At 45.7% G+C, this 23,926-nt stretch overlaps 1 protein-coding gene across 1 annotated transcript in view; it reads left to right on the top strand.

The window, feature by feature from the left end:
- The window catches only part of ACY3 (aminoacylase 3), a 190,768-nt gene that overhangs the window by 160,544 nt on the left and 6,298 nt on the right, over positions 1–23,926 (top strand). The window contains exon 5 of the mRNA XM_073563400.1: positions 18,085–18,194. Coding sequence (XP_073419501.1) covers positions 18,085–18,194 — 110 coding nt within the window. The remainder of the gene's footprint in view (positions 1–18,084; positions 18,195–23,926) is intronic.

Raw genomic sequence — 23,926 nt, 5'->3', positions numbered from 1 at the left:
CTTGCTCGCTCACTGCTTAGCAAACCCAAATCAGAGGGCAGTACGGGCATGCCGAACTTGAGAAACTACAATTGGGCAGCCATAGTGATACGGGCCTTGGACTGGTTTCATGATCAGGGAGGAAAACAATGGCTCTCAATAGAAAGGTCTCTTTCACCACTAGCATTGACTTCGCTTACTTGGACCCCTACTGTACCAACTCCCTACCATTTCTGACACGTGATCTACTTAAAATATGGGACTCCTCTATTTTGGCACGGAGTTTCTCAAACAGCCCCAGTCCCATGACCCCAATATTTGACAATTCTGAGTTTCTTCCGGGTGTTGGAGTAGGGTCGTTTATGGTGTGGTCCAACACACCTAAACTCTGAGTGATGCACAGCTCTAGGACGTTAGAGAGGCGGCAATCACTGGCGGGACTGAGGGAGGAATTTCCAGAACTCCACATCTCATGGTTTGCATATTTGCAACTACTTTCCTTTGTGTCGTCACTAGAGTTGAGCGAAACGGGTCGAAAAATTTCAAATGTCACCGACTTTTGGCAAAGTCGGGTTTCATGAAACGAAACCCGACCCTAGGATAAGGTCGACCACGAGGTCTTACGCGCCAAAGTCGCGTTTCAAAAGTTTGTTTTGCGCTCTTTTTCAGCCAATCAGGATCCACGGACACTGTGGGCAACGTGATGACATAGGCACGGGTCACCACCATCTTTCAGAAGGGCATGCAAGTGATTGGCTTGCTTTGGTGGGCGTCACAGGGGGTATAAAAGGGCGTGCACGCCGACCGCCATCTTACTTCTGCCGATCTCAGTATAGGGAGAGGTTGCTGCTGATTCTGTAGGGAGAGCGTTAGGCAGGGAAGAAGACAAAAAAACTGCTTCTGCTGCTAGCGATTTGGCCTGCACAACACACCAGTCACTGTGTGTGCAGTGCAAGGGGAGGCTATATTGTGGTGTATCAGTGGTGTTGGTTGTTGGGCTGCCTTTTAAGGCTTCCTGACAGGCTGGCATTGCTGTTTACCCACTGCTCTGCAAACTGCTTTTTTAAAAGCAATCCAATCTCCCTTATCCTCTGGTCACTTTTGTCACAGCTGTGCCATCGAGCCTGTGACATAGCGCTCAGATATCAGTGGGCCTCACACAATCCAAAAGTGTCCAGTGTCCACAAGTGTCTGCAGAAATTCAAAATCTCCCTTATCCTCTAGTCACTTTGGTCACAGCTGTGCCATCGAGCCTGTCACATAGCGCTCAGATATTCATTGGGCCTCACACAGTCCAAAAGTGTCCAGTGTCCACTAGTGTGAGAAGAAATTCAAAATCTCACTTATCCTCTAGTCACTTTGCTCACAGCAGTGCCATCGAGCCTGTCACATAGCACTCAGATATTCATTGGGCCTCACACAATCCAAAAGTGTCCAGTGTCCACAAGTGTCTGCTGAAATTCAAAATCTCACTTATCCTCTAGTCACTTTGGTCACAGCTGTGCCATCGAGCCTGTCACATAGCGCTCAGATATTCATTGGGCCTCACACAATCCAAAAGTGTCCAGTGTCCACTAGTGTGAGAAGAAATTCAAAATCTCACTTATCCTCTAGTCACTTTGCTCACAGCAGTGCCATCGAGCCTGTCACATAGCGCTCAGATATTCATTGGGCCTCACACAATCCAAAAGTGTCCAGTGTCCACTAGTGTGAGAAGAAATTCAAAATCTCACTTATCCTCTAGTCACTTTGCTCACAGCTGTGCCATCGAGCCTGTCATATAGCGCTCAGATATTCATTGGGCCTCACACAATCCAGAAGTGTCCAGTGTCCACTAGTGTGAGAAGAAATTCAAAATCTCACTTATCCTCTAGTCACTTTGCTCACAGCAGTGCCATCGAGCCTGTCACATAGCGCTCAGATATTCATTGGGCCTCACACAATCCAAAAGTGTCCAGTGTCCACTAGTGTGAGAAGAAATTCAAAATCTCACTTATCCTCTAGTCACTTTGGTCACAGCAGTGCCATCGAGCCTGTCACATAGCGCTCAGATATTCATTGGGCCTCACACAATCCAAAAGTGTCCAGTGTCCACTAGTGTGAGAAGAAATTCAAAATCTCCCCTGTCCTATAGACAGCTTGTACCTTGTTTTACATTACTATATAGTTTGTTGGATTTTGTCTACATTTTTACCAAAAATGAGGAAGGCTGGTGGAAGAGGCCGTGGAATTGGGCGGGGGTTGCCAGCTGGTAATGATGGTGTTGGTGGTGGATCTGATGGTAGTGGCAAGAGCAAAATGGGACCGAATGCAGGAGGTGTTGAGCCTGCGTCATCGTCTGGCTCCATAAGGCTTCGAAGGCTTAGTTTTCTAGGAGTTGGCAAACCGCTTTTAAAGCCAGAGCATCAGGAAAAAGTTTTGTCTTACATTGCTGACTCAGCCTCCAGCTCTATCGCCTCCTCTTCTTCAGTTGTAAAAAGTAAAAGCACTGAGTCGTCATTGGAGGCTCATGTTCATGAACCACACCTTTCCTTGTGTCCTTCACCCCAACCAAGATTGAAGGATGACGCAGGCCATACTACTGATTACTCCATGGAGCTGTTTTCACATACCATGCCTGGATTATCAAGTGAAATGGTGAATTACCCAGGCCAAGATGAATCTGACATGGAGTGCACTGATGCACAGCCGCTGATGGATGATTCTGCTGGTACATTCACTCAGAGCACTACATTGTCCTCGCAGTGTACAGAGCCAGATTCTGACCCTGATGAGACTCAGGTGCCCCTTCCCGCACACTATACCACCATACACGGTGACACAGAGGAAGGTGCACATGACATTGAAGAGGAGGTGATGGATGACCCAGTTGTTGACCCAGATTGGCATCCATTGGGGGAAGAGGGTGCTGCTTCCAATAGCTCAGATGAGGAGCATCCACAGCAGACATCGACATCGCAACAGCTGTTATCCGGCAGGTCTGGAGCACTCCAAAGACAGGTTCCAAAAATCAAAAGAGTTGCTGGACAGCTTGTCCAGAGGGTCAAAACATCACAGCGTGCTAGGCCGCAAAATGTCTGCCAAAGTAGGAAGAGTGCAGTGTGGCACTTTTTTGAACAAAATCCTCATGATCAGGCCAAGGTTATCTGTAAGAAGTGCGCAAAGACCTTTAGCCGAGGGAAAAATCTGAAAAATTTGAATACCAGTTGCATGCTTAGACATTTAACCAGCATGCACTTGCAAGCGTGGACACAACACCAAACCTCAAGTGCCACATGTGCAACTGATCACAACGAAGGTAGTCAGCAACGCTACATTGTTTCCCCCACTGTAAGCCCACCGGTTAGCACAGCAGCAAATGTTGAGGTGTCGTTGCAAGGCCACAGCAGTCAGGGAATCGCACTGTTAAATCAACAAAAGACTGATTCTAGGCCATCAGAAAGAACACCAACTCCATCACCATCATCAACCCTCTCTCAGTCCACCCTGTCCACCGCTACTTCCACCATATGCAGCTCTCAAGTCCAGCTCACCCTCCCAGACACTATCAGTAGGTCAAGAAAGTACTCAGTCTCTCATCCGCGTACACTGGGTTTGAACGCACACATTGCCAAACTAATCTCGTTTGAGATGATGCCCTTTCGGTTGGTGGAAAGCGCAGCTTTCCGCGAACTCATGGCCTATGCAGTACCACGCTATGACCTACCCAGTCACCACTTCTTCTCTCGCAAAGCCATCCCAGCCCTCCACCATCATGTGAAAGACCGCATTGTCCATGCACTCAAGCAGTCAGTGAGCGGAAAGGTGCACCTCACAATTCATGCATGGTCCAGTCGCCATGGCCAGGGCCGTTACGTGTCCATCACTGCGCACTGGGTTAATGTGGTGGATGCAGGGTCCACAGGGGACAGCGGTGGTGGGACAGTGCTGCCTAGCCCACGGTATAGTAAACAGTTGGCTGTAGGCGTTCGACCCTCCTCCTCCTCCTCCTCCTCCTCCAGAAGCGAAAGCTCGTCCACAGAGCGCAGTCGTACGAGCACTCCATCTGCAGCTGCCACTGTTGCACACGAGGTGTCCCCCTATCGAGCAGCTAGTGGAAAGCGTCAGCAGGCTGTGTTGCAGATGATGTATTTGGGCGACAGACACACCGCCGAGGTGCTGGCCGAGTACTTTCAGCGACAAACTGAGTCATGGCTGGGCAGTGTACATCTTGAGGCAGGCAAGGTAGTTAGTGATAACGGCCGTAATTTTGTGGCAGCCATAGCCCTTTCAAAACTCAGCCATATACCTTGCTTGGCTCACACCTTGAACCTGGTGCAATGCTTCCTCAAAAATTATCCGGAGTTAACAGCCCTGCTCCAGAAGGTGCGAAGACTGTGCGCGCACATCCGCCGGTCGCCTGTACACTCCGTTCGTATGCAGAAGCTGCAGCGATTGCTCCACCTTCCCAACCACCGCCTCATTATCGACATTGCAACAAGGTGGAACTCCACCCTGCACATGGTGGAGCGGCTGTGCGAGCAGAGGCAGGCCATAATGCATTTGTGGGAGGATACACGGCCAGGCACTTTGAGAGCAGACATGGAGTTGACCGGAGTGCAGTGGTCGAAGCTGAAAGACCTCTGTAAAGTCCTTCAGTGTTTTGAGGAATGCACACGGCTGGTAAGTGTAGACGACGCCTACCTAAGCATGAGCATCCCACTTATGCGTCTGCTCATGCAAACTTTGACGCACCTTAAGGAGCAGGCTTCTGCAGCCAATGTTGATGAGGAGGAAGAGGAGGAGGGAATCCTTGATGACATTCAGCCATTGTCTGCTCAGGGACCTCTCCTGGACGAGGTGGAGGAAGAAGAGGAGGAGGAGGAGGATGATGGAGATGATTACTTAGGGGAGGAGGATGCATCTCGTGGGGCAAGTGAAAATGTTGGCGTGGCAAGGTCTGGTACAGGGTTTGTGCGTGACTGGAGGGATGTGGTTTTGCCAGAAAGTGCTCCTCCAACCAGCACTCGCAGTGCAAGATTGACACCGGGAACATTGGCCCACATGTCAGATTATGCCTTGCAGATCCTAAAAAGGGACCCCCGCATTGCCAAAATGATGAACGATGACGACTACTGGTTGGCCAGCATCCTGGATCCACGCTATAAAGGCAAATTACAAAACATCATGCCACAGAAGAACCTTGACCTAATATTGGCTAATAAACAAGCAACTCTGGTAAATCGGTTGCTTGAGGCATTCCCAGCACACAGCAGCGGTGATGGTTCTCACACGAGCCGTACGGGCCGGGGGCAGCTTGGCAGAGGTGTTCGTGGTGCACACAGCAGAAGTGGCGTTGGAGACAGGGGTTTCATGACAATGTTGTGGACTGATTTTTCAAGTACCGCTCACACAACTGGTAATACTGCATCGATGGAAAGTGACATGAGACAACAGTTGTCAACTATGGTTACAAACTACTTTTCCTCCCATATAGATGTTCTCCCACACAGGTCATTCCCCTTTGACTATTGGGCCGCTAAACTGGACACCTGGCCTGAATTGGCACAATATGCCTTACAGGAGCTCGCTTGCCCAGCTGCAAGTGTGCTATCGGAAAGAGTCTTCAGTGCAGCTGGATCAATCCTGACAGAAAAAAGGACCCGTCTGTCAACCCAAAATGTGGATGATCTAACCTTCATTAAAATGAACCACGCATGGGTTTCCAAGGATTTTGTCCCACCTTCCCCTGATGACACATAGGGTGACAGAAAAATGGCTTTCTTTGGTCCACCTCTTCCTGCGACTTGACCTATTTCACCTTTTGCATCAGCTGAATGTCCAACATCAACATATGCCACTTTCTAAAACTCCCTAACTGTGCTGCCTCCCCCCCCCCCATGGCCGGGGTCACCACCTAGCGCACGACACCGTGCGAGTGCCGTTGCCCTGGACAGGTGGGTAGGCCGACTCTTGGGCGCGGGCACTGGCACAGGGTCCCTCATAGTGCAATCAAGTGTCTCTGACGGTGGTGGTGCACACCCGCCGTCAGACACACCGCCGTACTATGAGGGGCCCAGTGCCAGTACCGACGCCCACGAGTGGGCCCCCCTTGCTTGGGCAGGGCCCCAGCATTTGCAATCTTTACCTCTCCCTGCTCCTCCGCTGTGTAGTCTGGGCCGTCAAATCCATACTGGGCCTGACACCGTTTGAGCCTGCCTCCTGATGTATAGACATATATTTTGAATGTGTACGCTATCCATACATGTTATCTGGGGATACGGAACCCTTTCTCACCTTTGTGCAATCACGTGCAATCCATACTGGGCCTGACACCGTCTGAGCCTGCCTCCTGATGTATAGACATATATTTTGAATGTGTACGCTATCCATACATGTTATCTGGGGATACGGAACCCTTTCTCACCTTTGTGCAATCACGTGCAATCCATACTGGGCCTGACACCGTCTGAGCCTGCCTCCTGATGTATAGACATATATTTTGAATGTGTACGCTATCCATACATGTTATCTGGGGATACGGAACCCTTTCTCACCTTTGTGCAATCACGTGCAATCCATACTGGGCCTGACACCGTCTGAGCCTGCCTCCTGATGTATAGACATATATTTTGAATGTGTACACTATGCTATCCATACATGTTATCCGGGGATACGGTACCCTTTCTCACCTTTGTGCAATCACGTGTAATCCATACTGGGCCTGAGAACAGATGGCGAGCTGTTAAGCAAGCTACAGCACCTGTGGTTTGCACACGTAAGTTTTTCATTTTTTCAGGAATGACGGTTAGCCCTAATTCCGGAACTGCGGTTGACCTGCACTTACTGGGAAATCATCATTCGCGGGTAATAATTGTAATCACAGATCCCCATCACTAACGTTGTTCAGCGGGTTATCTGCACCTGTAAGCGACAAACGCTGGCCTTTTCAGTGTAGCGCACATGCAGCCACGGACATGTAAGGGCATGACACACCAGTTATTGGCCAATCTCATGTGCCAGAGCCTCACGTGTCCCTCTAGTAAGCCAGACTCGGACCGCGGGGCATGACGGAGTCTCGTTCGTTAACGGAATTAAGCTTGCAATGTGTGCATCTGTTCTGTAGCTTGCATGGTTGAGGTTTCCCAGGTGGAGTCGAATTAAACCGTAGGCTCCACTCCTGGTGGTGCCCTTCTGGACATTCCTTTAAGGTTCAGCTTTGCAACCATACTGCCCACGTAAAACAAACACTTGACCCTCCAAACAGCGTTCATGAAGGCAATGACTCATGGGAATAACGCCGCCCAATCAGTTAACCTGCTAGAGAGATCCTTCGTTGCTCCCAAGCATGACATCACACTCCCTAGGAGGAAGGTAATGCCACTGTGGCGACCGTACTCCTGGGGGCGACACAAGTGCACTGATGCCCAGCCACTGCTCAATGAATCTGCTGGTACATTGACCCAGCCCACTACATTCCCCTCGCACGCTACACGGCCTGAATCTGACCCTGATGAAACTCAGGTTACCCTTCCCATATACAGTTCCATCTTACACAGTGACAAAGAGGAAGCTGCAGATGAAAGTGCAGGTTTGGACCACCCACCATCAGACACACCACCGTACTATCAGGGGCCCTGTGCCAGTGCCGTCGCCAACGAGTGGGCCCCCCCTGCTTGCTCAGGATCACAGCACTTGCAAGGTTGAAATACTGTGCAGTGAGATGGAAGATGGGAACGACGAGGAGTCCAGACTAGTACAGGGATTCCCTAGCGAGGAGACTTATTTGATTGTTTTCAATGTTGGGACAGCAATTTTTGGGGAGCACTATACTCTGGAGAATGATAGATGGGGCCCACTATACACTGGAACATTCCAAAGGTGGACATCAGACACTGGAGCAGCATTTACAGGGCCCATTATACACTAGAGCATTAGAAATGGGGCACATTATGTTTGGAGCATTATTTGGGCCCATAAGACAGTAGAGCTTCATCCATGGGGACCAACATATACTGTAGCATTATGTGGAGCTCATCATATACTGTTTCAAACATTATATGGGACCAATGATTCTGTATGGAGAAATAGATGGGCCTTGTCATGAGATGTAAAAAGTGAGGTATTTTTCATTGTACTATACCGCTATTTCTCTGCCGTATCGGAGCATGATGAGTTGTGGTATGTGTTAAAGGGGCGCTCTTTCGCCCAGGGCACATGAAAACCTGGAGCCAGCCCTCCTCCCCCCCACAACTTTAGCCAAATAACCCCCATTTTTCAGTGCGTAACTTGTATTATGAAGTTAATTAAGGTTGACAAGCTTAAGTAAGAAGAATTGATGCTTTTGGCATTCAAATGGGCACTGTTGGTGTGTTTCCTGTCCTCCTGTCACTGCCGACTTTTATTCCCCATTGACTTACATTGGGTTTCGTGTTTCGGGACGACCCCGACTTTTCCCTATAATCGGACGATCTTGCTCGACCCGACTTTTGGAAAAGTCGGGTTTCACGAAACGAAACGCGACCCTAAAAAACCAAAAGTCGCTCAACTCTAGTCGTCACTCCAGCTGGCTTCATTAAACGAGACAGATCTGACACCACTGGAATCATTGATGATGCAAGAGACAAACCCAGCACACTCTGTCTCACAAGTATACTCAATTATTATGTCAGAGAGCGCTCAGAATAAGTCATGGTTTGCTTTGGATTGTGAACGGGAGATTGGGCAAGAGTTTTCTTTTAAGCAATGGAAAAAGCTTTTTTGTTCACACAGGCTCCTTTTGGCTTTTAGGGCTCAGAAAACGAACTTCAAACTTATAACTAGGTGGTACAGATGTACAGCCCAAGTTCATAAGATATATCCACTGGTATATGACCTCTGCTGGAGATGCGAGGCATTTGAAGCTACCATGCTCCACATCTGGTGGGATTGTCCGCCAATTAAAAGACTTTGGAATAAGTTCTTTGAAATTTATTCAAAGGTTTCTGGTGATTTCATTCAAAATAACCCACAGCTGGGCCTACTGTCAATGATCGCAGGCTCCTGAAGGAGCATCAAGGTAGGACTCCTAAAACATTGCATAACGGCCACTCATACTATCATTCCGAGGAAGTGGCATTCTAAGACAGCCCCCAATATAGGGGATTGGATAGTTGAAATGGATTTGCTATGTAGGATGGAGAGGCTATCCACTGTTACGACACAGCGTGAGGATATGTTTTACAAAACATGGCAGGAATGGATTATGTTTCACGAATCGCCTGAATTCCTAACACTTGTGGAGACAAATTAGCAGAGTAGGGTAGAACAGAGAGGCAGTTAACATAAACAGGAGAGATTCAGCTCTCCTCATGCTTCACCCCTCAATTCCCTTCCCTCCCCCCACTTTCTTCCATCCTCTTAATCAGACCCCCCTATTTCCTCCTTTCTCTTTTTTCTGTACTTTCTATTTCCTACTCTACACTCTTTTCTTCTGTTCATTCTGTGATGTTTATCGTATGTTTATGATGATAAGGCATATGATACTCAAGACAGCGTTATGGCAACGCTCTGGACAATCAATTAATGGTTAATGAGTGAAGAATGGATTGTCATCAGGCAGGATCTGGCCCAAAAGCTGATATCCAGCTGCCAGGGCGAAGAGCAGAAATCTTGTAAAATAAGGGACAACACTGGAAATATTGAGTCTTTACATAAACTTGATGTAAAAGTATAAAATCTGATGAAATAATAATTGTTCTTCAGTAACCATAGAAACATCTGATTAAAAGATTGAAAACCGCTCAAGTAGGAACTTTGTGATAACAAGAAAAACTTGTGTCAGCCTCAAAACTTTGGCCACTACTATCTATCTATAATCCTTTCCTATATAATGCACATTTATCTACCTCCCTATTCATCTTAATATTAAGATCAGGTAGATTGACAGTGGAAGGAGAATCAGCTTTTTATTGTAGGGCTGAGGTAAATAATAAGCCTAAGTGCTGCCCAATGTTTCTAATGTAATGCTGTTGGCCACGTTAGTAGAATGATTTGCAGGATCCTGGGTGTTCACACTCACCTGGTCTCTTAGGGTACCGTTACACTTAGAGATGCACCAGCGATCCCGACAACGATATGGATCGCTGGTGCATCGCTAAGTGGTCGCTAGTGAGCTGCCACACAGGCAGATCTCACCAGCGACATAGCAGGGGTCGGGGTCGTTACTTACCTGTCAGACGAGGCGATCCTGATGACCTCCCCCCCGCGTCCACACGTCGCTCGTCGGCGCCACAGGAAGCCCAGCAGGAAGCTGATGACGAAAAATGATCCAGGACGTTCTCACACGACCAGCGATGAGCAGCGGGGGGAGGCGGTCAGAGGTAAGTATCAGACATAGCGATATCGCTAGCAATATTGCTGCTACGTCACAAAATTGGTGACGTTACAGCGATATTGCTAGCGATATCGCTATGTGTAACGGGAGCTTTAGATGCAGATCTGCCTAGCTCTAGGTATAGACTGAACTCTCCTCCTTTTTCCCACATTGCAGACTGTTCCTGGTCACCTCACTGAGTGGGCAACACATGTGCAGTATGATAGCCAGGCACATACGCTTTATAGGAATATACCTCCTGGCAGATTCACTTTATTGCTAAAGGAATGAAATGTGTGAAACAAATTAGAGAATATTTAAAATGGCAATCCAGCCTTTTTACAAAGATGACTATCCCTTAAGTATACCATGGATATTAGATTGATGGTATTTTAGAGCAAACAAATGCCCTACCCTCCTAGGGTCGATATTTTTTTTAGGAGTTTGTTTTTGACTAGACGTTTTATGTTGGTGAATGTCCACAGGCCCTAATAGGGTGGCTGTCTTTCGGGGTTTCTGACGCCACAGTTCATTTGAAAGTGTCTTGTGCCACCAAGAATAGCTGAAGATTCCTGAACAATTGCTATCATTACAAATGAGTGTTCAGAGGAAGTTGCTGTTCGTGCACATGAAAACTTTTATATGGCATTTTTAATGACATAAGTGGAGAAAGAAGCTTCTTGATTGGCTTAAGGGGGTTTTACACTAAGCAATATCGCTAGCAATATCGCTAAAACGTCACTGGTTTTGTGACGTTATAGCGATATTGCTAGCGATATCGCTATGTGTGATACTTACCAGCGACCGGCTCCCCCGCTGTCCATCGCTGATCGCGCGAGAATGTCCGGCTCCATTTCTCGTCGGGCGCTTCCTGCTGGGCTTCCTGCTGTGACGACGAGCAACGCGTGGACGCGGGCGGGAGGACGCAGGATCGCTGTGTGTGAAAGGTGAGTATCGTGCGCTGCGTCGCTGCTGCATCGCTGTGAGATCTTTCTGTATGAAAGCTCACTAGCGATCATTTAGCGATGCACCAGCGATCCTGACCGGGTCAGATCGCTGGTTGGATCGCTGGTGCATCGCTAAATGTAAAAGGGCCTTTAGATCTATGAAATTAAGAGGCCAAGTAAACTTCTTGAATTTCATTGTCATGTTCCTCAATCTATTCCAGAGCAGTGTGGTAGGCCATACCATCCTGCTGAAAGAAGCCACTGCTACTAGGATCACAGATTTCATAAAGGGGTGTGCTTAGTTGGCAACAATGTTTAAGGAGGTGGTTTTAAAGAAACTTTCACTAGATTCCATGGTTTCCCAACAGGAAGTTACCCATAGGATCACACTGCCTCCGCTGGTTTCATTTTTTCCTTGTGAAAGCAAAACACAAGCACATGTTTCTTTGTTTGTGTTCTGACAACTTTCTATCATAGTCAACATTATATTTTTCACCAATTTCTGCTAATGTACCTTTTGTGTGGGATGACATCAGATGACTTATGGCACATTACAGCAGGATGATGTTACCTTAAGTCAGTGATATTACCTCGAACACTGACACCATCCGTTTGAATCAGTGTTCTGCACAGAATGGTCTAACTGTTCACAAATGACTGAAAGGTTAATTTTTGGACATGTGCAGAGTGCTGGTGCCAAGTTTTCGTGTCTCTCTCTGTCTCCAGTATTGAGTATGAGCACCATATGCAAAAATCCCAGCACTTAAAGCCTTGGCTGTTATCAATGATGGTGTTATGATTAAACCCTTCATGACAAATGACGTATATATACAGCATATGCTGTTTCTCTCCCTTTGATGCAGGCTCCGTCTCTGAGCTTGTTTTCCGGCACATGAAATGTCATGTGTCCTTAACAGCCATGGGTGGAATCACGATTCAACCGTGGCTGTTAACTGTTAATCCACCACCCTCAGATCCTTCAGACGGAACCTGAAAACCCCTCTCTTCAGGAAAGCTTACAGCCTGCAATAACCATTCTGCCGCCTCACCACCATCAGAGCTGCTGCACCCCCAACCTTCTGTCTCTTCCCCATTATCCCATAGAATGTAAGTCCGCAAGGACAGGGATCTCTCCCCTCTGTACCAGTCTGTCATTGTAAATTTGTTTAATGTTAGCGATATCTATAACTTTGTATGTAACCCCTTCTCATGTACAGCAGCATGGAATTAATGGTGCTATATAAATAAATAATAATAATAATAATAATCTCTGACAGCTGCATTTAACATGATCACGCCAGAAGCACGTCACTAACTCCACCCATTGGTGACCCTGTCACATGATCGTGGGGCACCAATGTGTTGGCATGACAACCTGGGGTTTTCAGAAGACCCCTGTGGTTGTCATTGCCGATCTGCTATGAGCGCTGCCCGGTGGTCAACATTCATAGTAGTCAAACATTTCTGCTACACATAGCAGGGCAGAAGACCTACTATGTCCTGCACAAGTGATCAGATGACTGCAGCTTCAAGTCTGAGAAAACTACTGAAGCATCAAAAAATATAAAATTTCAAATGCCCGATCTATCAAAATATAAAAAGAATTAATCTGATCAGCAAACAGCATAACGAGAAAAAAATTAGAAACATCAGAATTACATTTTTTGGTCGCTGCAGAACTACAATAAAATGCAATAACATCAAAAGAGTGTATCTACCCCAAAATTGTATCAATAAAATCACCAGCTCGGTGTGCAAAAAATAATTTCTGACCTAGCCCAAGATCCGGAAAAATGGAGATGCTACGGGTCTTGGAAAATGGCGCCTTTTTAGCAAACTTTGGATTTTTTTTCACTACTTAAATAAAAAATAAACTAGACATGTTTGTGACCTATGAGGTTATAGTAACCTGGAGAATCTTAATGGCAGGTCACTTTTAGCATTTAGTGAACAATGGACATGGTAAAAAAAAAACAATTGCAGAATTGCACTTTTTTTGCAATTTCACGGAACTTAGAATTTTTTCCTGTTTTCCAATACATTATATGGTAAAATCAGTGGTGTCGTTCAAAAGTACAACTCATCCTGCAAAAAAACAAGCCTTAACACGACAGTATTAACAGAAGAGTAAAAAAGTTATGCCACTGGGAAAAAGGAGAGCGATAAACAAAAACAATAAAACAGATAATGGCCCAGGGGCAAAGGGGTTAATGTTCTGCCATGCTGAATACACTTGGGAAAAACATAACGATCTGCTGCTGACAGCTCCCTTTGCAGTTGCTGACCAATGAGGTCCCATATGTTCAAGTTTAGGCCATGCAAGCAACTTTTCACAATAGCACAAACAACACGCGGTAATGGCTTTCTTGTATTGAAAAACGACTCCTAGGACACTTTAGACAATTAGCTGTGCCCCTGGTTCCATGACCAAATCTATGCAAAGCCGAGCTGTTAGCGTACCTGGAATTAAGACAGGGTGGGGGGAAAACTGCTGTACATTATGCCACCCCACACCATAATCTAAGGGTACGTGCACACGCTGCGGATTGCTCTGTGGATTTGGCCGCGTGGATTTTGTAAAATCCGCAGGTAAATCTGCAGGTCAAAAGACCTGCGGTTTTGCCTGCGGTTTTTCATCTCCACAATGGAGGAGATGGTAAACCGCAGCGGAATCCGCAGAAAGAATTGACATGTCATTTCTTTTTGCGGTTTTGAAACCGCAGTAAAACCGCGCGGAAAAATCCGCACCGTCTGCACTGTGGTTTTTAATATCCATAGGATATTATGGTACTGTATGGAGTAGGACTGATGTGACTTTCACTCATGAAGATTTTTTTGTGGTCTCCAAATGGAGACTGAAGGATAGAATGCAGCAATGGAGTCTTTAAGGCTATGAGCTAGATGTCCGTGGCGCCCCTGAGGGTGCAGTCGCCACAGAGGTACTGCACCTCCTCCTGAGGTGTGGTGCCCCACCATTCAGGTAAGGTGGAGACACCTGACCACACTCGACCACCTGCATCCCACACAACATAGTAGTGTAGCAAAGCACCTTTGGTGGCTCTCTGCTTGGAACACGAAGAGTGCTGGAGGTGGGTGGAGCTTAGTCTGCACAAGAGAGCAGGAGCTCATTAGGACTAGGTCAGTCTGACTAGGTCAGTCTGTGAGAGAAGATCCCCTGAGTGGGATGGATTGAAGGAAGTGCTGCAGCCGACCTCAGTGACCTGGGTGTGCTGGCACAGGAAAGAGATATTTAGAAAGCCTAATTCTCCATAAGAAAGATAGTTTTGTACGGAACGTGAGGAGAAGAAGAGAACTAAGGACTAGGTTTAGGGCAGAGCCCTTCCTCGTGTTCTAAGCGCATGGCCGGGGTCTGGTCCCCGAGGTTGTATGGATACTAATGGTCCTGCAACAGACACCGGAGGAATAGAAGTTGTCACCACTTTATTCCCACACAAGACTTGGGGGCACAACAGCAACGAAAGTGAGCCGGGACTTGGTAGGAAGGAGTCCCCGAAGCAGGCTACAGCTGTCTGCCGTACAAGTAGAGTTCTAAGAACATCTGAAAGGAGGAACTCCGGTGTAACTCAGTACTGGGAGTACTTTAAATAGGCGCTAGAAGGGAGACGTTCAGAAATGGCACATATGTTGGCGGAGTGTGGGAACAGAGTACTTCATCTTGCCTGGAGGTTGTCTGAGCCCCTGACCTAGAGGACACAGCACCGAGGTGGGCACCTGTATGCACAGCAGACTGTGAGTAAAGCTTTGGAACTACATGCCCTGGTGTCCTCCGCTTATTCCTGCGCCAACCCACTCAGCACCGCTACATCTCTGTGCTTAACACTACACTGTTCTCCTCTCCTCATGACCTCTCCATCTACCCTGCCCTGGAACTACAGCCCTACCTGTGGAGGGCCACAACATCATTGCTGCACAACACCATCTGTCCCAGAGGATCTGTCTGCAGCGTCGGCTTAACATCTTCATTGCCGAACACCACAGGTGGCATCACGAATCATCCACTTATAAACTTTAATCATCAGCCACTCTATTCCCCTTTTACAATGGACACCCAGGGCCACGGACCGGGTCACAGCTACCGGGACAACTCCCATTGAAATCCACGGGCCCGGTACCGTGTACCCCCGCTGCCCTGGGAGGGCGATCCATGTCCAGCTTCAGGTGTTCCATTGACCTCATGCCACCTCTCTCAAAGGTTATCTTGGTGCAGAGCAAAACTGCAATGAAGGCTAGAATGGAGGTATATCCTCTTCAGCAATGAGTTCCGCTTTTGTCCATGTGGGCAATGCCATGAAGAGGCCTTTATTACAGGTAAATTTACAGCTCGGTGTTACATTGATTGGTCACGTAACCAGTGGTATGAATTTTTCTCTAAAATGTCTGAGGAGCCATTATTCAACATGACAACATCAGGCTACTTGACCGTTCTACTGTGAGCACTGCAGCCTATGTGAACTAAACATGCTACTATGGCATGCAATGTCTCCAGAATTGCATCCCATTGAGGACATCTGGGACGTCATTGGTCGACAATTGAAAAGGAAGCTGTCAGCAGTCTTATTATTTCCTCATCCAATTGCATTCAGCGTAGCAGAACATTCCTCAGATAACCAGCAATAATGGCATTGATAGCAGCCAAGGAGTGTAAGTGCATTTATGCGCGAGGCGCTCATACGTGATACTGAACAAATTATCAAATAGAATGTTATGCTTCATGTACATACACATGACAGCTTATTCTGAAAAGTCACCTGAAGTAACATTTACCCTTTAAGGTCAAACTCTGTGGCCCATAATAGTACCCCCAGTTATCTCAGTAGCCTTCATATACCTGTTATCTTTTTATCTATGGCTAATATATTTATTATTCCGCAAGTCTCTATTCAAGCAAACCTAGTTGTGTGTGGTATTCTTGTAGTTAGAGGATGCGGTTACTCTAGGCTCTTTGGCTCCTTTATGGTTGTTCCACACTACTTACGAGAAAAATCAAGGTAATTCTCAAATCAGAGAGGAAGAGGACTAGAACTCTAACACCACCTATAGGAAGTAGCAATCCTAAAAGTCAATGTCGACCCTTTAACGAGCCTTGTCACATGACTTAGGATAAAAGCCAAACCAGAATCTCAATTTGCAGACATGGTGTTTCAGGCTATATACCCTCATCAGTGCAAAAGTGTGAGATCTGTTTTGGCTGTGTGAGAGGCGTCTGACCGGGATCCAAGTGATAATGTTTCTCCTTGCGGAGAGTGACATATTAAGCATTGCAGCTTAAAAGTCTCCTCATCTTAGCATGCTTAACATGTCACTATCCGCAAGGAGAAATGTTATCACTTGGATCCTGGTCAGACGCCTCTCAGTCAAATCAGATCTCACACTTTGCACTGACGAGGGGCAGTACCCCGAAACATAGTATCTGCAAATTGAGATTGTGGTTTTGACTTTTCATAAGTCATGTGACAAGGCTCGTTAAAGGGTCAATATTGACTCTTAGGATTGCTACTTCCTATAGGTGGTGCTAGAGTTCTAGTCCTCTTCCTCTCTAAAGAGATTTTTGCATATTTTCCAGAGGAGCATTGCAGCTTAAAAGTCTCCTCATCCTGGCATGCTTAACATGTCACTCTCTGCAAGGAGAAACATTATCACTCGAATCCCATGAAAAATTAGGCAAATCTTAAAGTGAACCTGTCATGTTGAAAACAGTCAGATCTACATTGTGCTATAGCTGACCAGAATGGTAAATAATTTTGTGGAAAAAGAGTCAGTATACCTTGTATTTTAATTATTTATATCTATGCTCATTCTGGGCTTTTCAGACAACAGGGCGGTCCTATTCAGAGAATGAAAGAATACCTTGTGTAAGTGTACAGTACATGTATAGATAATGGTGTCACTTTGTATAACTGCCCACTTGTCTAAAAAGCAAAGAATAAATAATAACAAACCATCCAAAGGACAATGTATGATAGAACACCCACTCGACCCATATCAGTGATAGGTAATAGAGGGCTTCCACAAGACACTCCACATTAGAACTTGATGACCAAAGACACCATAAGGAGTACAAAGTCCAAAGAATATAAAATATACATAATTTTATTAGACATAATTGTCACAAACATGAAAACATACAAAAGGATCAAGGTGCACCTTGAAAAAGAGCAGCGAAACGCGTGTCGGTGGCGTGGGACTTTGGTCTTGATTCATATCGCTAATGGGTAAGCACTTGGGGCATTTATTTATGATGTATATTTAATTGTATTTTGGCCAGTTCCAATAGTGGGGGATTTAGTACATATACTGGCCAGTACTTTTATAATCTATTCCCATGGTGGTATAATGCACTTTGGCATTTTTTACATGCTATTTAATCTGTGACCTTGCCTTCATTACCTGATCCTTTTGTATGTATTCATGTTTGTGACAATTATGTCTAATAAAATTATATATATTTTATATTCTTTGGACTTTGTACTCCTTATGGTGTCTTTGGTTATCAGAGCAAAGAATAAGCTGAAATACACATTAATAAAATAGAAATTATACTTTAATATTTTTCCTACAAATACACAGTATATGCCCCTGTGGCTCAGTTCTTCTTGCACTATAGACGATGCCTGCAGATTGGACTGCATTGTCAGTGTGACAGTTTTTCTTTAACTGAGTTAATTTATTAACCTAGCATTTTTGGCAAACTGGCATGAAACGCCTTATAGGAACATAATAAACATTTGTTTCATCAATGACTACTCAGCCACAATTGTATTTACTGGACAATAGTGATAATTTTCACTTTCTTTTCCATTCAAGGAACTGAATTTCCAGCTTTTGAAGTTGATGTTTATCAGCGCGTTGGTCACGTACAATTTCCTCTTTCACCCGATGGAGAAGTGTCTGCAGTCATACACCCTTCCCTACAGGTAATCATCAGATCCAGCAACAGCAAAGAAATGAGCTTGGATATTTGTTAAAGGGAATCTGTCACCCCTTTTTTGAGGTATCATATAATGATATCATTCAATTGTTTGTCACATAAGGATTCTCTTAGTACTTTTGCTTCCCCCTGACCCCGCACCTTTCATGCATAAATACCTTTTTTATATCGGTTCAGATGTATGTAAACTGTCGCTGTCCGGTCCGCTGGGCGGGGCTTATTCACCTGCTCCCCCCTCCCTGTCTTGCTCTACGCATTTCTTCTTGTGTAGACAGGGAGGGGGGTAGCAGTTGAATAAGCCCCGCCCAGCGGACCGGACAGCTGCAGTTTACATACATCTGAACCGATATAAAAAGGTATTTATGCATGAAAGGTGCGGGGTCAGGGGGAAGCAAAAGTACTAAGAGAATCCTTATGTGACACACAATTGAATGATATCATTATATGATATCTCAAAAAAGGGGTGACAGATTCCCTTTAATATAAATGTAATGTGTAGGAGCACATTCACACTGTGGCCAATGACAAAACAAATAAATACCCTGCAGTAAGTAAATAGTAATAGTAAACGGCTTACAAATACAGTGGATTGTGAAAGTATTCACCCCTTGGCATTTTCCTTGTATTGTTACCTCACAACCTGGAATTTCAATGTTTTTTGAGGGTGTGCATCAGTTCATGTAAAGAACATGCCTACAACTGTTAACATTTGTTCTGTGTTATTGTGAAGCAAAGAACAAATAGGACAAAATAACTGAAAACTTTGGTGTGCATAATTACTTGCCCCCTAAAGTCAGCACTTTGCAGAGCCTCCTTTTGCAGCAACTACAGTTGCAAGTCGCTTTGGATAAGTCTCTAAGATTTCCACATCTTACCACTGTGATTTATTCCCATTTCTCAAGGCAAAACTGCTGGAGGTCCTTCAAGTTAGATGTTTTCCTCTGGTGAACAGCAATTTTCACGTCTGACCACAGATTCTCAATTGGATTAAGGTCTGTGCTTTGACTAAGGCTAGTTTCACACTAGCGTTTATGAGCGCAGCGACGGCCTGCGCACGGCCGCCGTTAAGCCCCGCCCCTGCCGCGCCTCCGCCAGTAGCTCCGCCCACCGGCGCATGACGCTGCATGCGCCCTGCGTCCCCTATCTTTATCACTGGGGGCGCAGCCCGTGCGCAGTATGCGTTTGGCGGCGCATGCGTCCTTTTGACGGTGCGCCGACCTGCGCCAAACGCAACCTGCTGCAGTTTGGTTGCGTCGGCACACCGTCAAAAAGGCGCATGCGCCGCCAAAAACGCATACTGCGCACGGACTGCGCCCCCTGTGATAAAGATAGGGGACGCAGGGCGCATGCAGCGTCATGTGCCGGTGGGCGGAGCTACTGGCGGGGCACGGCAGGGGGCGGGGCTTAGCGGCGGCCGTGCGCAGGCCGTCGCTGCGCTCATAAACGCTAGTGTGAAACTAGCCTAAGTCACTCCAAAACATTAACACAATTCTCCCTAAACCACTCGAGTGTTACTTTAGCAGTATGCTTTGGGTGATTGTCTTCTTGGAAAGTGAACCTCCGTCCCAGTGTGAAATTATTGACAGACTGAAATAGGTTATGCTCAAGAATATCCCTATATTTCGCACCATCCATCTTTCCCTGGACTCAAACCATTTTCCCGTTCTCTGCTGCCAAAAACATCCCCACAGCATGAACTGCCACCACCATGTTTCACTGTATGGATGGTGTTCTTGAATTGATGAGCTTTGTTAGTTTGGCAGCAGACATAGCCTTTACCTTAGACACCAAAAAGTTCAATTTTAGTTTCATCTGACCACAGCACCTTTCTCCATACTTTTGGGGAGTCTCCCACATGTACTGTATATCTCTGAGGCATTTACACAATAGCTGTAGTTATACCAAGAATAAATTACACACAAGTTTGCTACTCATGGGTCTTCTGAAAGCAATTAATTACTCAGGATTTTATTTAGAGGTATCAGACTACAGGTGGCTGAATACCAACGCACGTCACAATTTTCAGATTTATATTTTTTAAATATTTAGGAAGCCATGAATAATTTCCTTTATACTTCACAAATACTTGCTACTTCGGGTTGTGGTATATCACAAAAAAGCCGAATAAAAAACATTTTGTTTGTGGGTGTAACATGAAACAATGTGGAAAAGTTCACGGGCGATGAATACTTTTTCAGGACACTGTAACTGCAATACAGCAGAGATGAGCATTTTACCACTGGAGTGTCACTAGTTGCATGGGTGACCAAAGTGTTCCCACTTCGGACAGTGATTGGCTGCATTTAGATTAAGCAGATTTTCAAGTAATGGTTTTCAAATGTGGGACTTGAAATACAATATTTCCTATCGTATATTATTCAGGGCTTTTTAGAGTCCTGCTCCTTGTGTCTTATGATCCATTTAAAGGGGTTGTCCTCTTTTTGGCGTCTTCCTTTCATAGGCTGTAGTACCAATAAAAAAAACCAGTGTATAACTTAAATTCCCCATGTCCAGCACCAATTCTCTGCTGCTGCCCTGGCCTCCGTTGGTTGTCTGCAGCACTAACATCATGTCGACAGCGCTGCAGCCAATCATTGAGCTCAGTTGCTCCTGCCATCTACACTATCACAGCAATTCAGCTAAAAAAAAAGCTGGTTGCAACACTGTCTATGTGACATCAGCAAGGCAGACAAAAAACATAAAGCAAGGCAGCGACGGAGAGCTGGCGGTAGACATGTATGGGGAGGGTGAGTAATATTTGGTTTGTTTTGTTTATAGGGACTCCAGCTTATGAAGGTAAGTTTTCTTAAAGGGGACAACTACTTTAACGTGAGACAAATTCCTACTTCATTTGTTCATTGCCTTTTGGAGATGTTATACACTCCTCAATATTGAAATTGCAATGAAATTGCAACACCAAAAATGTTGTGGCATTATAGAAATCACAGGATAGATATACATATCAACGATATGCAAATAATAAAAAAATTGAAACAAAATTTTCAATATATTTCGATTTATTCAGTATTGATTATGAGAGGCATGTGCAGAAATACTACACACCTTGGCTGCTGTCAGGGAGGTTAATAATGGTTGTCTGAGAAATGTTCTGCCACACTAAATGCACACAAATCATCAACATCCGCTGCTGGCAGCTTTCTTTGCTATTATCGACAAACAGCATCCTAGATGTGCTCATTGGGAGACAAGTCCAGACTCTGCTTAAAGGGAACCTGGCACCAATTTTTGAGCCTACGAACAAATACCACCTCCTTTAACTGCTCCTGTGCTGCATTCCACAAACATGTCTGTCAGATCCTGACTCCCCCCTGCATGCCCCCAAAAATACCATTTGATATGCTCCCACGATGTATGTAAATAAAGTGGTCCAGTCTGATGGGCATCTTTGCTGCGGCGTACGTCCCTCCTCTCTGCTCCTAATCACATCCTCCTGCTTTGATTGATATGATGCGCCATCCATATAGCAAACCTAGAGCTCGCGCCTGCGTAGTAGCCTCACAGGACCGTGCAGGCGCCCTCTGCTCTACCCTACTGTGAACCGAGCATAAGATAGCAATGTGCAAGTGCATAGTTGTGATTAATGCGAATGGAGAACCGAGATCTTGCGCCTATGCAGTAGCCTCATTCAAATGACGTTGCAATGCCCTTGCACAGTGCTGTTTAATGCTCTGCTCACAGTAGGGCAGAGCAGAGTGCGCCTGTGCGGTCCTGGAAGGCTACTGTGCAAGCTTCTCAGTTCGTCATGTGGATGACGCATAACATCAATCAAAGCAGGAGGACGCGATTAGGAGCAGAGACGACGGACGTACGCTGAAAGGCGCCCATCGGACCACTCTTATTTACATACAGGGCAGGAGCATATGAAATGGTATTTTTGGGGCATACAGAGGGAGTCAGGAGCAGACAGATACAATTGTGGAATGCAGCACAGGAGCAGTTAAAGGTGGTGGCATTTATTCATAGGCTCAAAAACTGGTGACAGGTTCCCTTTAAAGGGGTTCTCCAAGAAATGTGATAAATAAAATACTTTTAGATATTAAACATTTTTCTAAATACCTTTATTTAGCAAAAAGGTACGCTTTATCTATTCCACTCTGTCAGGATTATAAAGATGACATCTTCCATCTAGCCGTGTGCAGCCGACTTAGGGCGGACTGCATGAAGAGCAAGACAGAAACCCACTCAGCACTGCAGTAAAACTGACTTAAAGACATGTTCATTCTCAGATGAAGAAAGGTGTTGTCATGGGTTTACCATGAAAGAGAGGAGCTAGAAGACCGCAGCATCTGATTTTTGCTACTCCTGCGCTGGTTAAAAGCACTTCACTTTTGAAATAAACGGTGTAAATTTCTTTTGGCGGTGCAGGGCTGAGGCTATGTGCCCACGTAGCGTTTCCATGCAGAATATTCCTGAGCGGAAACGCACACCCTCTTCCCAGGAAAACGCATGCGTTTATGTAAGTGTTTTTGATGCTTTTGTTAAGCATTTTTGCATGCGTTTTCCTATGCGTTTTTGCAATACAATTGAATGTATGCGGAAACGCGTGTGTTCCCGCAAAATTAATGAACATGCTGTGTTTTCTTAAGCTTAGCGTTTCCGCAGCAGAAAAAACGCACCATTAGCACAACATGTGCGGATTCCATTATGATTCCATTGGATGCTTTTCTTAAGCATTTCCACAGCAGAAACGTGCGTCTAAAAGCGCTGCGGAAACGCTTAAAAAGCGCAACGTGGGCACACAGCCTTAATCTGCTCAGATGAGAGTTCCTGGAGAGTTTAGGCTCTCAGCTGTGCACTGTTAGCCACTCTCATCACCTATATGAACTGCCTCCTGGCTGGCCCTCATTGTCGGAGTAGCTTATGCAGCATGGCTGGAGGATGTTGGTGGTGGTTATTATTAGAGTAGGTGGTTGGTGGATTTATCTGTAACAGTTGCTAGATTTTTAGAGTGTGATAATTCCCTTTCTTCTCCTACTCTGGTTTAACCCCATCCTCCACTCCCCGGTGCATCAATTTGTATGTATATTTGTATATTTGGTGTTTTTCGTTACTCCTGTTCGTATTACCTTGTTAGTCTGGTGGGTGTAATACAGTACACTACTACTCCATGTTCTGTCCCCACATGAGGAGAATGAAGATGTAGCTGATGAATAGGGGTTGGGAGAGGTCCTACCTTTGTTTCCTCAATGCAGGGCAGACAGGACCATATCTTCCTCAGCGTCTGGAGAGATGATGCACACCAGGGATTGTACAGTCCAGACTTGCTTAATCGGAAATCTGGACATACAGCGTATGATTGGTAATACAATAAGTTCTCCAGAAATGCAGAGTGTTAACAACAAGGTGTGAGCAACGAAATGTGGTCAAAAGACTGATGCCTTTCACAGCTTGCTACAAGCATGTCTCTCCCAGGAGAAAGTGAAACTAACAATGGCTGGAAGGAGGAAGAGGAGAGCTGAACTTTGAACTGGAAGTGGAAGGCATGCATGAGGATTAATTAGCTGCAGGCTGCTATATAGAAAAAGACCAGCAGGTGGCAGCAGAGCAAATGCAAGACCATTATACACAGCATGGAAGTAATACAATCTATATAAACCATAGAAGCATAACTTACAAGGAACAGCACACTCCCCTCTTCCATGGGTGAGGGAAGGGTACAGTCTAAGTGTCACGGCCATGCGCGACTGGACACAGCGC

Source organism: Dendrobates tinctorius, unplaced genomic scaffold (assembly GCF_039654945.1).
Source record: "Dendrobates tinctorius isolate UK_male_01 unplaced genomic scaffold, ASM3965494v1 ptg000387l, whole genome shotgun sequence".
NCBI lineage: Eukaryota > Metazoa > Chordata > Amphibia > Anura > Dendrobatidae > Dendrobates > Dendrobates tinctorius.
This window is presented reverse-complemented; position numbering and strand designations above follow the sequence as displayed.